At 64.3% G+C, this 16,546-nt stretch overlaps 1 protein-coding gene across 3 annotated transcripts in view; it reads left to right on the forward strand.

Moving 5' to 3' along the window:
• Positions 1–16,546, forward strand: part of LOC120369183 (prominin-1-A-like) — a 60,090-nt gene that overhangs the window by 20,852 nt on the left and 22,692 nt on the right. For 2 of the 3 annotated variants that reach the window (XM_039482169.1, XM_039482168.1), the window contains exons 2-7: positions 1,363–1,625; positions 9,896–9,957; positions 10,381–10,586; positions 12,763–12,883; positions 13,100–13,163; positions 14,294–14,383. In XM_039482169.1, coding sequence (XP_039338103.1) covers positions 1,496–1,625; positions 9,896–9,957; positions 10,381–10,586; positions 12,763–12,883; positions 13,100–13,163; positions 14,294–14,383 — 673 coding nt within the window. In that variant the 5' untranslated portion in view covers positions 1,363–1,495. Of the gene's footprint in view, positions 1–1,362; positions 1,626–9,895; positions 9,958–10,380; positions 10,587–12,762; positions 12,884–13,099; positions 13,164–14,293; positions 14,384–16,546 lie in introns of those variants that run through there. The other variant, XM_039482170.1, reaches the window with a different exon arrangement.

The following is a 16,546-nucleotide window of genomic DNA, read 5'->3' on the forward strand; positions in this document are numbered from 1 at the left end:
TCCTGGGTCCCCCACCAGTGAGCCGTGACCCTCCCCTGCCTGCGGGTATCCCCCCCCCAGGGCTAGCGCTGCCCGTCAGAACAGGGCCCCTCTTGGGGTGCCCACCCAGCGTTTGGAGCAGCCGGGCGACGAGGAAACTCTGGGCAACTCGGATCAGGTTCTGGGGAGATTCCCAAGGGCAGATCCTGGCTGCAGCAGCCTGGAACGTGTCCTAGGCGGCTGGGGGGCAGGGAGTGTGTACCTGGGGGTCACCCTACTCCCTTAGGGCACTGGGGCTCCCCCATTATTCCTGGGGGGGGGCTGCCTCTAGCGCATGGGGAGGGGGGCAGGGAGAGGGCACTGGCCCGGGAGGGCTGCCCCAGATGTCACCCCCTAGGGGGCGGAGTTAATTGGGCCCAGCCTGGAGCCAGGTGTTTCCAGATTAACCCGTTGGTGGCTGCTGGGCCGTATTTCCCCCGGAGTAGGGTCCTATCAAATTCACTGTCCATTTTGGTCCATTTCACGCTAATAGGATTTTAAAAATCGTAAATTCAATGATTTCAGCTATTTACATCTGAAATGTCAGGGTGTTGTAACTGAAGAAGGCCTGACCCAAAAAGGAGTTGTGGTGTGTGTGTGTGTGGGGGGGGGGGTCACAAGGTTATTGTAGGGGGTTGCGGTACTGCCACCCTTACTTCTGCATGGTGCTGGCTGCTGTCCGAGCTGGGCGGCTGGAGAGCGGCAGCTGCTGGCGTCTCTGGAGTCCGCTAGCCCAAGCAAGAGTCTATGACAATCAGGGCAAAAACCTGGGTGTGGGGGTATTGGGGGAACCGCGCCTTCCCAGCAGTCCGCTAACGGGCTGGGCTGCGGGGAGAGTGGGGTCCTGGGGGCATCACACACCCCAGCACTGCCAGACACCCCAGGGACCAGGGTTGCTTCTGTTCTGGGGAGGGCAGAATACCCATAACCCTCGGCCTGCGGATCCTCCACCTCAGAGGCTGCCCAAGGCCACATTGAGCCAGATGTGGACAAGGCCCTTGTGGGGGGGGCAGGAGGAGCCGGGGGTGGGGAAGTTGTTTTTCTTTCATCACAAATTAACATGGGCAGCCCAGAACCCCAACACGCTGGAGGCCTCGGGGCTGCAGGCTGCCCACCCCTCGCATCCCCAGCTCACTCCTGCCTCCCAGGGGCTGCCCCACACCTGGCCTGGCCCTGCCCTTTGTCTATCTGCGGGCACCCTGCCTGGGGCTCTGTCTGAGCAGCCACTCCTCTTTCTTCTCCCTCAGCAGGAAGCAGCAGGTATTTTATCTCACCCCTGCGTTTCCTGCTGGGCCCAGTGCCCTGCTGGGTCTGTGGCCTGTTCACACCTCTGGTCTGTTCCAGGAGCCTGGCCCTGCCCGGCGTGCCCGAGCCCTGCTGGGGAGCACCGTGTGGAGGAAGGCCAGGAGCTAACTGCCCCCCCGGAGCGGCACGTTCCCCCGGCGGCCCTCGGAGCTGCCCCAGAGCCCGGCCCAGGATGGCCCTGCAGAACCTCTCGCAGCCGGAGTACCAGCCGGGGCCGGCGCCCCCCGCGGGCAGCTTGCCCGGCCTGTCCAGCATGGTGCGCTCCTTCCTGGGGCTGGTGCAGCCAAATGCCTTCCCAGCCGGTAAGAGCGTGGTGCGGGCATCCCCAGGCTGCTGCCCCCAGGGGGCTCCCCCCCCCCCTCTGAGTTATCTGGAGTGGGGCAGGGCAGGTGGCTGCAGCTCCCAGGCTCTGATGTGTGGGGCGGGGAGGGGTCAGACCCGGGTTACTTGGGTCCCTGCAGGATCTCGTTTGAAGAGCTGCTTTCAGCACCATCCACACACGTCCCTCTGCTCCCTGCCCTGAATGTCCCCCCGGCCCTGTGTGCACCCCTAGACCCGCGTCTGCCACCCTGGCATTTGCTGCTCAGTGCTCTGCAGCTCGTTAGCTGAATGTGTTATCATGGGAGGCAGCATGGCCCCATGCCTGGGACCCCAGGTTGGGGAGCAGGACTCCTGGGTTCTATGCCTGGCTGAGCTTGGGCTGGTCATGCCCCTGCCCCGTGCTGCAGTTTCCCCACCGATCGGGTGGGATTGCAATGCACGTGTGCAAAGCGCTCTGAGATCCATGGGGCCTGCGGCAGGCCGAGCCTGAAGGCAGCTCTGCAAGGAGCGTGGCGCAACGTAACAGACGGAAGGGCTGTGGTGTGGGTTACAACATCCTGGGGAGGGGGATGTGCAGCCTGCTGGGGCCTATGAAAGTGAACCATTGACTGGGCAATCCACTGCCTCTGGGAGGGGACGGGGGTCCTGAGGGATGGGAATGATGGGGGCTGGCAGGAGGCCATGACAGGGGCCAGTGGGGAAAGGTTTGGGGTAGGAGACAAAGGGGGCACTGGGGATGGGGTCAGGGCTGGCGCAACCCATTAGGCAACCTAGGCGGTCGCCTAGGGCGCTAACATTTGGGGGGCGGCGACCGCGGTGCCTGGATCTTCGGCCGCCCCAGTCGTCGTCGTCCCTCTGTCAGGGGCGGCATTTCGGGGGTGGGACCTTCCGCTGCCTCTGTCGTCGTCGGCATTTCGGGGGTGGGACCTTCCGCTGCCTCTGTCGTCGGCGGCATTTCGGGGGCGGGACCTTCCGCTGCCTCTGTCGTCGTTGGCATTTCGGGGGCGGGACCTTCCACCGCCTAGGGCGGCAAAAAAGCTGGCGGCGCTCCTGGATGGGGTCATTGATGGGAGATGGAGCAGAGACCCAGCTGGGGCAGAGGGTGCGTCTCACTCGTCTCCCCGCCCCACCCAGCACTCCACAGGCCTCGTTATCCGTGGGGCTGTGGGGAGTCCCAGGAGGTGCTGTTCCCCAGAGGCAGCAGGCTGTGCTCAGCCTCAGAAGTGTCGCATTGCGGGTGGGTTTATGATGCAGCCTGGTTTTGGGGGAGCTGTTGTAAAGGGCAGGAGAGTTCGTTCCCTGCCTTCGTTTATCTAGCCAGAGCCAGTTGGGGCAGATTTGCTCTGTGGGAGCTGGGCCCGGGCGTTGAGCTGAGAGTCCTGCAAGCAGGGGGTGGCCTGCGCGCTGTCTGTGACCACGGCTGCCCCAGCACTGGCGCAGAGAGTGTCAATAAATAGGTTGCACGACAAATATACCCAGACTTCGTGTCACCGATTTCACCTGCAAGGTCAGGTCCGGCTCTACAGTTTTCGCCGCCCCAAGCAGCGCACCGAATTGCCGCGGCGGCGGGGGCAGTCCGTGTGCCCTTAGGGCGGCAGGCACATTTCCGCAACGGCGGCAATTCGGCGGCAGCTTCTATGTTTAGCTGAAGCCGCCGCGGACAGCTAAACATAGAAGCTGCCGCCGAATTGCCGCCACCATGGAAACGCACATGCTGCCCTAAGGGCACACGGACTGCCCCTGCCGTCCACGGCGGCAATTCGGTGTGCTGCCTGGGGGCAAAACAACAGGGACTGCCGCCCCTTGCAGATTGCTGCCCCAAGCACCAGCTTGGAATGCTGGTGCCTGGAGCCGGCCCTGTGCAAGGTCTCGAGACCCACTCTCACTTGGCGGGGGCTCTGTGAAGTGCTCTGGGACCCAGCGAATGAAAGGCTGGCCCCAAAGCTCCTCCGCTGAGTGGGGCTGAGGCCCGAGAGCCGTCCTGCAGCCCCGCGCTGTAGCTGGCATCGGGCTCTGAGGGTGAGTTCTGTTGTGCTCATGGGCGGCAAGTTATATACCCACGTGGTGCCTGGGCACCAGCAATATTCAGAGCCCAGGGGCCCAGCTCCACCAATGTTTGGGGCCGGGTCTCCCCCCCGGCCCCACCTGCTGCCCCCCCGTGCCTCCCCCGAGTGTCCCCCGGCCCCCCCTTGCTGGCCCCGTGCATGTCCTCGGGCCCCGAAGGGAGCAGAGCGTCCCTGCCTCTTCCGTGCAGCTCCACGCTGCCTCCAGTGCCCCCCAAATCAACTGCCAGGGCAGACTGACTGAGCCTGCCCTTCCCCCTCAGACCCTTCCCTTTTCCGGCGGGACCCTCCACCAGCACAGCCCCCCGGTCACCGCTCCTGCCCCAGGCTGGGCAAGGAGGCAGCCCCATCCCCCACCCCCAGTGAGGCTACAGTCAGGGGCAACAGCAGGGGAGGAGGCGCACGCAGCACCCCCGGCACCCACCACGGGGGAGGCGAGGGAGATTCCTGGACCTGAGAGAGGCCCTAGGAGCATGTGCAGTGACAGTGGTGGGGGTGAGTGTGCTGCTGGGGGGGCTTCTCCCCCAGAGCTCGCTGCTGCCAGCAGGGAAAGGGCTGGGGGGAGCCCTCCTCTCTGGCCCCTGTCCTAGAGCAGCCTGCCTGCACCCCAAACTCATCCCCAGCCCTGCCCCACCCCAGAGCCCCCAGCCAGAGCTTTCACCCCCCCGCACCCTAACCCTCTGCCCTAGCCCTGAGCCCCTCCAGCATCCCAAATCCCTCATCTCCAGCCCCAGACAGAGCCCTCACACCCCCCTGCACCCCAACCCTCTGCCCCAGCCCTGAGCCCCTCCAACACCCCAAACCCCTCATCGTCGTCCCAGACAGAGCCCTAACCCCCCACACTCCTACTCTCACCCTGAGCCCCTCCCACACCCCAAACCCCTCATCCCCAGCCAGAGCCCTCATCCTCCCACACCCTGTCTGCCCCAAGCCTGAGCCCCCTCCTGCATCATGAACCCCTCATCCTGAGCCCCACCCCACAGCCCTCACCCCAACCCTCTGCCATAGCCCCGAGCCCCCTCCCACAGCCCAAACCTCTCATCTTCCCACACCCTGTCTGCCCCAACCCTGAGCCCCCTCCTGCATCATGAACCCCTCACCACCAGCCCCACCCGACAGCCCACACCCCACCCCACTGCAAAAGCCCAGAGCCCCCCTCCCCACCCCCAACCACTCCGCAGCCCCACCCCAAACCCAGCCCCACCCCTGCACCCCCTCCCTCCCCCAAACTCCCGCCCAGAGCCTGCACCCCCTCCCTCCACACCCCCTCCCATCCCCAAACTCCCTCCCAGCGCCTGCACCCTGCACCCCAGACCTCCTCCCAGAGCCTTGGGCAGGTGGGGGGCGGAGTTTTGGGGGGGCGGAGTTTGGGCTGGAGTGGGTTCTGGGCACCACCAAAATTTCTACAAACCTCCCGCCCATGGTTGTGCTCTGGGTCAGAGCAGTGTGTGTGCACAGGGCGTGCTCGGGGGCCGTCCTGGGAGTCTCAGGATTTGTATGTGGCAGTTTAGTGTTTATTTCTGTCCGTTACAAGGGAAAAGGGGGAAGCAGAGAGCTGGCAAAGTTTGCAGACAATACAAAACTGCTGCAGAGAGTGAAATCCAAAGCGGAGTGCGAAGAGGTACAAAGGGGTCTCGCTAAACTGGGTGACTGGGCAACGAGATGTAGGCAGCGGTGCTGTAGCCGGGTGGATCCCCGGATATCAGGGAGACCTGGTCAGTGAGGTCATAGCTTTTACTGGACCAGCTTCTGTTGTGATTCACCGACAGCAGGTGCAATCAAAGCTAATATTACCTAACTAACCACCTTGTCTCTCGGCAACAGGGCAGCACTGGCAGGTAACAGCCAGTGTTGATAAACACAGCGTAAGGCACGTTGGAAAACAAAATCCCAACTCTACGGACAGAATGATGGGATCTAAATAAGCTCGAGAGAGAGATCTGGGAGTTCTCTGAAACCCCACTCCCTGCGCAGCGGCGCCAGAAAGGCGAACAGAATGCTGGGAACCGTTAGCAAAGGGATGGAGAATAAACCAGACAATCTCCTAATGCCCCTACAGAAATCCAGGGCACGCCCACCCCGTGAACACTGCGCGCAGGTCTGGCCGCGCCAGCTCTGAAATGATACATTCGAACTGGAAAAAGTACAGAGCAGGGCAACGAAAGGGATTAGGGGCATAGAACAGCTTCCAAATGAAAAAGACAGGGGCTGTTCAGCTTGGCAAAGAGACGACTGGGGGGATATGACAGAGGGCTATAAAATCCTGACTGGTGCGGAGCAAGTGAACAGGGAAGTGTTATTTACCCTTCTCGTAACACAAGAACCAGGGCTCACCCAATGACATTAATAGGCAGCAGGTTTAAAACAAACTCAAGGAAGTACTTCTGCGCAGTCAGCCGTGGAACTCGTTGCCAGGGCATGTTGTGAAGGTCAAAATTATAACTGGCTTCAGAAAAGAACTAGATCAGTTCAGAGAGGACAGGTCCAGCAATGGCTATTAGCCAGGCTGGGCAGGGACCGTGTCCCTGCCTCTGTTTGCCAGAAGCTGGGAATGGGCGACGGGATGGGTCACTGGATGATTCCCTGTTCTGTTCATTCCCTCTGGGGCCCCTGGCACTGGCCACTGTTGGCAGACAGGACACTGGGCTAGATCAACCTTTCCTCTGACCCCCAGTCTGGCTGCTCTTATGTTCTTATGTCCCATGATGCTCGTTTCATCCCATCATCCATCTGCTTTTTGTGACCCAGCCAGTGCTATTTTCCTTGTGGTCTCTGTCCAGGATCCTGGGCTAGATACACTATTCGTGTGCCCCAGCCTGGCCATGCTTATGTTCTCACCCGGCAGCTGCCGGGATTGGGCTCCTCTCTGCAGAGCCTGACCCGAGTTTGTGAGTCAGTAGCGGGTGGGGTCCTGAGGGGAGCACCCAGGCCGGCTCTATCCCCGGGGAACAGAGGAGTTTGTTGCGAGCCAGCTGCAAGTAGCTGGGAATCCTTCATCTCTGAGTGCAGGACTTTTCTGTCTGCTTCAAACCATGGCAGGAAGAGCTGTGTGACAGCCTACCAGCCCGTTAGAGCACAGGACTGGGGGCCAGGACTCCTGGGTCCCATGCCACACTCACTCTGTGGAGTGGGGCGAGTCACGTGAGGCCAATTTTTCCAAAGTGTCCACTGAATTTGGGGTGCCTGGAGCCTGATCTGCACTGCTCAGAGCGCCCGCGGGTCCCACTGGCCAGAGTGGGTGTGTGGGGCCCAGCCCCTCTGCGAGTCAGGCCCCCTTGAGGGCCTCAGCTTGGGCACCCGCGGTCAGTGAAAACGCTGGCTTTGGGCTCTCTGTGCCTCGGTTTCTCTGCTCTGTAAAACGAGGATAATGAGCCTTCCCCATTTGTAATGCACGCAGATGTGGGCCAGTGCTGGAGGGGGTGACCTGGGTCTAGTGGGGGTTGGGGGGGAGACTGCCTAGGAAAGCTGGGAGGTGCAGGCAGTGGGGTTGCTGATTCTTCCCTGTGAGCCAGAGCCCAGGGGGTGCTGGAGGGACCATCTCTCAAAGGAGCCGAACGACCAAAGTCCTGGCTGCTTGTGGTGAGCTGAGATACTAGAATGAGTAGCCCGGGTGTCTGCCCAGACTGGTCCTGCAGGAACTATTGCAGACCACTTTCCCTTTCGCTGCTGGGTGCTGTTCAACAGCTGCCATGTTCCGCCCCCGAGGTGGCTGCACTGCAGTGGCAGGTGGAGCGATCCTTACACAAGGTTCGGAAAGTGCTCTGGTTCCCCGAAATCACATAACCCCCCACCCAATCTGGACCGGTTCCCCTGCTTTTTTCGAGGGCCTGAGGTGCTTTTGTTTGCTCCCTTTGTCTCCCCTGGGCCTGTGTTTCCTTGTCGCCCGGTTGGATCTCCTGTTTGTTTTGCAGTTTGCAAACAAGCCATCTGGTTCTTGGCAGTGACCCGACTTGTTTGATTTCACGGTTTGTTTCCTGCTGCCGCACAGGTGTGACGGTGCGGGGCTCTGCCCTGGAGAGCTTGCCGAATACACCGCGGGCCGGGGGCAGGGGATAAGTCGGGCTGGGGTGATGCAAGGGGAAAGCAGGACATGGGACGGAAACCAGCCCCCAGCTGGAAAGGGAGGAGTTCATGCAGTTTGGAACTAGAGCTGTGGGTGTGCCAGGCCCGGCTGGCACTCGCTAGAGAACAGCCCCTGGATATGCCCCAGCAGGATGGAGTCCCTGGTGCCCACTGGGGTGGGGTGAGCCCGGCCCGTGTCTGCACGTCAGCCCCGGGGAAAGAGACTGTCAGCTGAGGTGATCACAGCCCAGCGTGGCCGGGGGACGTGATCCCCACTGCAGTCCTGTGACCTCTGCTTTCTACAGGCACAGATGCACCCCCAGTGCCTGCAGCACCGCGCCCCGTATGCTGCACTGGGTCAGTGCTGCCTGCGAGGGGAGAGCGCCCCCTCCTGAGCCCCCCACCCCCAGTCCCTGCAGCACAGCGCCCCCTAGCGCCGCACTGGGGCATTGGGGTCAGCATGGACTGCGAGGGGAGAGCGCCCCCTACTGAGCCCCCATCCCACCCCCTGCAGCACAGGCCCCCTAGCGCCGCACTGGGGCATTGGGGTCAGCACAGACTGCAGGGGGAGAGCGCCCCCTACTGAGCCCCCATCCCACCCCCTGCAGCACAGCGCCCCCTAGCGCCGCACTGGGGCATTGGGGTCAGCATGGACTGCGAGGGGAGAGCGCCCCCTACTGAGCCCCCATCCCACCCCCTGCAGCACAGCGCCCCCTAGCGCCGCACTGGGTCAGTGCTGCCTGCGAGGGGAGAGCGCCCCCTCCTGAGCCCCCCCCCCCCAGTCCCTGCAGCACAGCCCCCCTAGCGCCGCACTGGGGCATTGGGGTCAGCACAGACTGCAGGGGGAGAGCGCCCCCTACTGAGCCCCACCCCAGTCCCTGCAGCACAGCGCCCCCTAGCGCCGCACCGGGGCATTGGGGTCAGCACGGACTGCGAGGGGAGAGCGCCCCCTACTGAGCCCCCAGCCCACCCCCTGCAGCACAGCGCCCCCTAGCGCCACACCGGGGCATTGGGGTCAGCACGGACTGCGAGGGGAGAGCGCCCCCTACTGAGCCCCACCCCGCTCACAGCAGCGCCAGCCTTTTGCTCAGCGGTGCCCCTTCCACACAAACCCTTCTGCCCTGGAGCTCCGGGTCGTGGGGAGGGAGGGGCCAGGGTGACCAGGATCGGGGGAAGCGTTAGAGCGGCGGGGGGCGGGGGGCCCTCCTGCTGGGCTGGGGCTCGCTGGGGGAGGCAGTGCTGCCGTGGCTCGGGGCTCTGTGCCGTGGCTCCTGGGGCACTGGCTGCATGGCTGGGATGGGCTGGCTCGGACTCGCCCGGGAGGCGCTGCAGCCAGGGCCCGAACCCTGGACACGAGAGGTTCAGAGCCAGGTCCCGTTTTATCCGAACCCCGTGACTGGGAGGCTGGGGGCTGGCTCTGGGCATGGCCCAGCCTGTGCCTGTGGCTCCTGGCTCCTACTGACGGGCCCTCAGACAGGGGCTCCAGGCCAGGCAGCAGCTCCCCCGGCGCCTTGGCAAGGCCTCGCTGCAGGCAGGAGGCTGGGCTCTTCCGGCACGGCTCTGGATTAGCAGGAGCGCTGCCCAGGCTGGCACTGTTATACCCGGGTCGGGCCTATGGGGCAGGCCTCCGGTGCAGCTGTGTGCCCCAGCTCAAAGGCAAACAGAGCTGGTGCCGAGGTCACACCGGGGCCAAGCTGGCTGAGGGAGGGGCTGCACCATGGCTTATGGGAGAGGCTGCGGGTTCCCAGGCTCATCCCAGCTCCTGCTGAAAGGGAGCTCAGTGCGGGTGTGTGTGGGGGGGTGACATCCCCCCTCGCAGGGTCCCAGAGGCCAGGCTCCAGCCCGGCCGTCTACACTGCAGTTTTACAGCCCTGCAGCCTGAGCCAGCTGACCCGGGCCAGCCATGGGCATTTAGTGCAGTGTTAATGTAACCAGGGATTGTCCCTGAAAGCTCTGCTCCAGCACGGCCCCAGATTCCTGGGCACGAAGCAGGAGTCGCTGGGTGAATTCTCGGGCCTGGGTCCCGCGGCCAGTCGGACTGGGGCGGAGGGGAGGGGGGCAGGACAGTCCCTTCTGGCCGTGGCGTCTCTGGGGTGCTAACTCTCCTCTCTGCTCCTTTTCCCCAGAACTCCTCACCAACTTGATCCAGCAGAAAAATGGCACTACGAACCCTGCTGTGTACAAAGAGGTGAGGGCCCTGGCGGGGTCATGGGGCAGGGCCCCCCATAGGCACAGAGGGAGAGTGCCCCCACTCTGAGGTCAGCCATGCCCCAACTGATGCCCTCCCCCCAGCGATGCCATCCGTGCTGCAGACAGGGGCAGCAGGCTGGAGCGCTTTGAAGGAATCAAACCCCAAGGCACGTTGTCCGATTGCAGGCAGAAAGCCCAGCGGCCTGGCCAGGTTCCAGAGCTGGTGACTCCTTTCTGCCTCCCCAAATCCTGGTGCCTCCCCCGCAGTGTCGCTCCTTCACTTCCTGCCCTAAGCTGCCACGCTGTGTTAAGTGCTGGCGCATTCCGCCCCAGAGCCAGCTGCATTTTGGGGGGAGGAGTGAGGCCCAGGGTCGCGGGCACTGCTGGCGGGACGTTGCTAACCCTTGTGCTCTCGCCCTAGGTGCTGCTTTACGAGGTGGGTTTCCTGGTCTGCACGGCCATCGGCCTCCTCTTCATCATCCTCGTGCCCCTCGTTGGCTTTTGCTTCTGCTGCTGCCGCTGCTGCGGGAACTGCGGGGGGACGATGTACCAGAAACAAAGCAAGCGCACGGGCTGCCGGCGCAGGGTGCTCTTTGCCTCGGTGCTGCTGGTCACCACCCTTATCCTGTGAGTGCCGCGCTCCGGCCCAGCGCCTCCGCGGGCCGTATTTCAGTGCAGAGCCCGAGCACCGTGGGCTCTTGCATTGCTGCCTGGCTGTGCGTCGCTGGCCCCGTTACCCTGTATAGGGAGTAAGGGCCCCGGATGACCAGGTGTTACTAACCCCCTCTGAGCTAGGCAGATCTCTGGGTCCCCAGGCTGGTCTCATCCACTGGCTCGTCATTTCTTCTCGCACAGTGGGGTGGCCTGGGCCGGCTGCTCAACAACCCCACCCCCCCATGGCTTTATCTGTGCGCTGAGGCCGTGATCCCACCCAGGGGATGAACACACTAGCATGAGTGACCTGTCACACGGAGCCCTACTCCCCCGGGGCTGAGGTTCTGGCTGGAGACCCAGCTCTCTGGAGCCAGGAGACACCTTTGGGTGGGGAGGGGCTGGGTGCAAGGCCGGGGAGCCCAGATGCAATGGGGAGGGGCAGACACCGCTGCCTGCGGGGGAGAGCTGCTGGGAAAGCAGGTGGGCGAGGCAGAGACCCGCCAGGAAGTCCCCATTGTTCACAGGAGCAGATTCCTGCCCGAGGACAAAGGGCCGGAAGCCTCAGGAAGTTGAGGTCTGAGTTCAACCTGGGGTTAGAGTGTTCCAGGCCACGGCGCCTTGGAATGACCCCGGGGGGCGGGGGGGAGGACCCAGCTAGCCCCCCGCTCGCCCCGCTGAGTGTGAGCAGGAAGGTGATGCTGGAGCAATGGCCGGGGAGCTGGGGATCCGGCACCTGGAGATCAGGCTGAGCCCTGGCCGGACTTGCTGCCTCAGTTTCTCCATCTCTGTGACAGGGAGGATGGAATGCTCTGGTGCCAAGCGGGAGTGGATTGGTTAACCCGTGCAAAGTCTGGAGTGTCCCTGGGGGTCATGGGGGGCGTGTTGGGGGCCTAGCTCCCACTGAGCCCCTTGGAAGGGAGAAGGTTCTAGAAGTGCTTGCCCTGGACTGGCTGGCCACACTGCTCCCTACTGGGCAGGATCAGAGCTGCTAATCTGTGTGTCATAAGCCCTGTACCCCGAGTGGCGACTCTCCTTTAGCTCAGCTGATAGGAGCCAGGGATTGACCCCTGCTGTGGCAGTGAAGCTCGCAGGCTTGGTGACCCCCTGTGACGAAGTGGGAATGTTCTGGCTGTGTCTGTGAATGCTGAGTGGGGAGCATTGACCTGGGACGCTTGCAGGGGAGTTGTGCTGGGACAGGGACGGCCTTGGGGAAGGGAGGTACCTGAGCATGTAACCTGAGACCCCAGGAGGGGGGTTGGAGGCCAGGTGACACCTCTGCCCCGGACACTGAACAAAGGACACAAAGGCTGGGGGAGGAGCTGGGGGGAGGCTGAGTGAGAGGCTGGGGGAGCTTTCAGTTTGAAGCTGGCTGGGAAATGCAGAGGGGCCCCCACGGGGCTTGGGCTTCCCAACGGGGCTGAGGCCTCCCTGGGGCCCCAGATGGACCTAACTAAAGGGGGGTCCTGTTGTCTGTACCGGCAAGACCTGGTTTGGACTGTGTTCCTGTCATCTAAATAAACCTGCTGCTTTACTGGCTGGCTGAGAGTCACGTCTGACTGCGAAGTGGGGGGGCAGGACCCTGTGGCTTCCCCAGGACCCCGCCTGGGCGGACTCGCTGGGGGAAGCGCACGGAGGGGCAGAAGATGCTGAATGCTCCAAGGAGAGACCCAGGAGGTGAAGCCGTGGGAGCTTCTTGCCCTGCAGACAGGCTGCTCCAAGGGAGAGGAGGCTCCCCAGAGTCCTGCCTGGCTTTGTGGGGAGCAGTTCCAGAGCATCGCCCAGGGACTCCGTGACACCCCCGGGTTTGTGACAGTGCCATTGTCACCCTGAGGAAAGGGGGGGTCAGTGGGGGGACCAGGGACCTGGGATCGGGACGAAGCTGCAGGGCTGGCACATTCAGTGCGAGCCGCGCTTTACGCTGGCTTGTTAGTTATGCCCCCTCACCCTCCAAGGGTGGACCTCACCGGGGGGAAACTGAGGCACGGGGAGGGGCAGCACCCTGGAGTCCTGACTCTTAGAGCATGAGGCCATTGGCTGTGCGCAGGCCGCGCTGTGCATGGACCTTCTGGGGGCTCAGCGCATATAGCTAGGGGCCCCCCAGGTCTCCGTGTGCTGACGCCACCCCCACCCCCTTTTCTCCTTGTCCCAGGGCTGGGAACATCTGCGCTTTCATCAGTAACGACCGCGTCTCGCGTGCCGTGAACGGCAGCTTCGGTGCCCTCAACACCACGCTGGAGAACCTGGGCACCTTCGTCCGCTCCATCCCCCAGGTACGTGCAGCGCCCCCGCTGCTCCCCTGCCTGCCGGAGCCCCCCAGCCCCGCCCACCCCGCGGGCCAGAGACCGGCAGGGTGTGGATCCCAGGGGCCTGCCCGGGGGTGATCCACGTAGCCCCCTGAGCTAGTCCATTTGTGCTGGGTATGGTGGGGGCGGGAGCCCCCTCTCCAGCCAGGCCCGTGTTCACCCCCCTTCTCCTTGTCCCTGCAGCAAGTGGATTTCATCATTGCCTCCAGCGACGTGCCGGTGAGCCGGGCCAACGGCAGCCTCCAGAGTGAGTCTGTGCCTGGGGGGCGGGGCCCTGGCTCTGGGGCGGGGGGCCGGGGTGGGGCCCTGGGGTCCTGGCTCTGGGGCAGGGGGCTGGGGTGGGGCAGGTCCCTGGCTCTGGGGTGGGGGCGTGGCTCTGGGGCAGGGGCTGAGGAGGCGTGGCTCTGGGGCGGGGGCAGGGGGCGTGGCTCTGGGGCGGGGGGCAGGGGCGTGGCTCTGGGCGGGGGCTGAGGGGACCTGGCTCCGGGGCGGGGGCTGAGGGGGCGTGGCTCCGGGGCAGGGGCTGAGGGGACCTGGCTCCGGGGCGGGGGCTGAGGGGGCGTGGCTCTGGGGCGGGGGCTGGGGGCGTGGCTCCGGGGCAGGGGCTGAGGGGACCTGGCCCGGGGCTGGGGGCTGGGGGTGTGGCCCGGTGACCCCGCTCTGGGGCAGGGGCTGAGGGGGACCTGGCTCGGGCGGGGGCTGAGGGGACCTGGCTCCAGGGCAGGGGCTGAGGGGACCTGGCTCCGGGCGGGGGCTGAGGGGGACCTGGCTCCGGGGCGGGGGGCTGGGGACGCGTGGCCGGCCTGGGCTATCCCGTGGGGATACCCTGCCCCAGCGCTCAGAGCCCTGGTGGGGGTTGGGCTGCACGGGGCTCTGCTCCCTGCCTGTACGGCCCCAGGGGCTCGTTCCCGGTGCAGGGGCACTGGCTGGCCACCTGCACCCTGCCCACTCCGGGCTTTCAGCCACCTGCCCACCTGCCCCTTCCACTTGGCTGCTTCCTCATCCCTCCCCCTCCCGTGGCGCAGCCCCTCCAGCCCAGCCAGGGCCACTCTCCCCGCCACACCCGCCAAGGGCACCCCGCAGGGCAGTGGCAGAGGGGTAAGGAACCCAGGAGTCCTGGCTCCCAACCCGTAGCTTTAGCCACTTCCTCTCAAGGGACCGTAGCCTGACATGGGCTCCGTGGCCGGCCCGCTCTGCGCCCGCTGCCTGCCCCCCGTGTGCCCACGCTGCAGGTGGGTGCTGCGGTGCTGAGCCCCCATGTTGGGGGGCGGGGGGGTGGGGAGTGAGGGCCAGATCGGGGCTCGGGGTTTGGAGCCCTCCCTGGTGGCCGTGCGTCTGGCTGGGCCCGAGGTGACAGCGCTGCCCCCTTCTCCACAGACATCGGACCCATCCTGGGCGGCAGGATCATCTCCGAGGTGGGAGAGGAGGCGTATGGGGCGCTGGGCTCTGCCACGCGCCTGCTGGAAGGTACCGGCCCTGGGGCTGAGGGGGGCAGGCATGGGCTGGGGGCTCCCCCAGACACCGGGGGGAACAAGCCCCTAAGGCGAGGGGGGTGTTTGGTGGGAAAGCTGTGGGGGCTCAGGGCGGTGCCAGGGGGCAGGCTATGCAGTGGAGGGCAGCGTAACCCCCTGTGACGTTCCCCTGGTGTTATCTGGACTGGTGATCTGCTAGGTCACTCCAGTCCTTAACTCTGGGAGCCAGCCTGACCCTGCTCTGCTGGGAGAACCCCACCCCTGGGCTGGTCACACACAGCCCTGGCGTGTAAGCTGCTCCTTGGATTGTGCAACCGAATGACACTAGCCAACATCTCCGGTCCCAGACACAACCCTGGGAACCTCCGTCTTGCAGGGGCCAGTTATGCCCGCGGGACGCTACAAGCTTATATGAGTTCATCAATTTAACAAAGAAACCGATATGTACCAGGCTTGTTATCCCAAGGGGAGGCTCTGACACGCTGTCACGGAGTGTGGGGGACCCAGGGCCTTCACCCCCGTGCTCCCTACGATTCACCAGGACTCTCAGCCATCCAGTAAAGCAGAAGGTTTATTTAGACGACAGGAACACAGTCCCACACAGGTCTTGCAGGCACAGATAACCAGATTCCCCGGTTAGGCCCATCTTGGGGGGCCTCACAGCCCCCCCCGGGGATCAGAGCTCGGTCTCCTGACTCCCCTCTCTTCTCCAGCCCACCTTCTTTCCCCCAGTCCTCTCCGGCCCCTCCTCTCTCCTCCGCCTCCTTCCTTTGTCTCCCCTGGCCAGAGGTGTCACCTCCCCTCCCTCAGGCCAAGCTCAGCTCACAGTTGAATTCCTGCATCTTCACCTAAACCTCTGGCTCTCCTCCCCGCACAGGCAGTCTGTGCTTCCTACTCCTTCACATCTCTCCCCTTCGAGACTGAACTGAGCGGGTCACTCCAGCCAGTGACCCGGGAAGTTCGACCCACCTACAACCTTATGCCGCCAGCTTTCCCCACCCCAGTACCCCTGGGGTGCACCCTGGGCTGGGGCCTTCTCACGTTCCAGTCTGGGGGCTGTGATTCGGGTTCTCTCGGTTCAGAGCCCCCTTCTGACCCTGGCCCCCTCTGGACAGGCTCGGCGGCGGGCCGGATCTTACAGCCATCTCCCCTGTCCCGGGCCTTCCTCCCTCTGGCAGGGGCCACAGGAGCGGCAGTGCTGCCGGACATGGGCAAAGACCCCAGGCCAGTAATAGTTCTGCAGCAGCCGCTGCTGGCACGCCAGGCTCCTGGTGCCCTGAGGGGGAATGTCATGGGCCTGGCACAGCAGCTGGTGGCGATACTCCTGGGGTACCACCAGCTGCCTCCTGATCCCCTGACTCCATCTTCCTGGGGAGCCCATTCTCGGTACAGGAGCCCTTCTCCCACAGGAACCTTTTCCGGCCACCTGCCCCATGGTCTGTCCCCGAGGTTGGCCAGGTCCCTATCCTCCGCAAGGAGGGCCTGGTACTCAGCCGCTGGGGCAGGGGCGGGATCTGTTCTCTCTCACCGGCTGGGTCTGCGGCCGCAGCCTCTCTGAGCCCTGTCCTCCCTACCGGGTCAGGGTCCGGTGTCTCGGCCAAAGTACTTTCCCGGGGTCAGGGTGCAGAGCCCTGCGTCGACCCTGACTACGGTTCACGGCCAGGGTACCCTGGGTGTTACTTGGCCAGTCCTCGAGGTCCCCCCCCATTAACACCTCCGTGGGCAAATGTGGGTGCACTCCCACGTCCTTGAAGCCCTCCTTGTCCCCACTTTAGGTGTACCTCGCGACAGGCACCTTGAATGGGGTCCCGATCACCCCTCAGGTTCAGGTAGGTGTTGGGCACCATCCGACCTGAGCCCACCACCTGCGGCCGGGCCAGCGTCACCTCTGCGCCCGTATCCCAGTACCCAGTGACCTCCTTCCCGTCTACCTCCAGGGGAACAAGGCACCCGCTCCGGAGGGGTAGTCCCGTGCCCACCCTGTAAACCCCAAACTCAGGGCTGGGAGCATCCAGCCCTCGGAGGGGTCGACCCGGGCCCCCTCCTCCTTTGCAGCCCACCCCGTGCTCGTGCGACCGCTGCCCCTCATCCGGCTGGGTCTCTACCAAGTTGACCCGGTGTGGGGTTGGTCTGCTCAGTTTGTCCCGGAGCTTGGGGC

This window comes from Mauremys reevesii, linkage group 7 (genome assembly GCF_016161935.1).
Source record: "Mauremys reevesii isolate NIE-2019 linkage group 7, ASM1616193v1, whole genome shotgun sequence".
In the NCBI taxonomy this organism is placed as follows: Eukaryota; Metazoa; Chordata; order Testudines; family Geoemydidae; genus Mauremys; species Mauremys reevesii.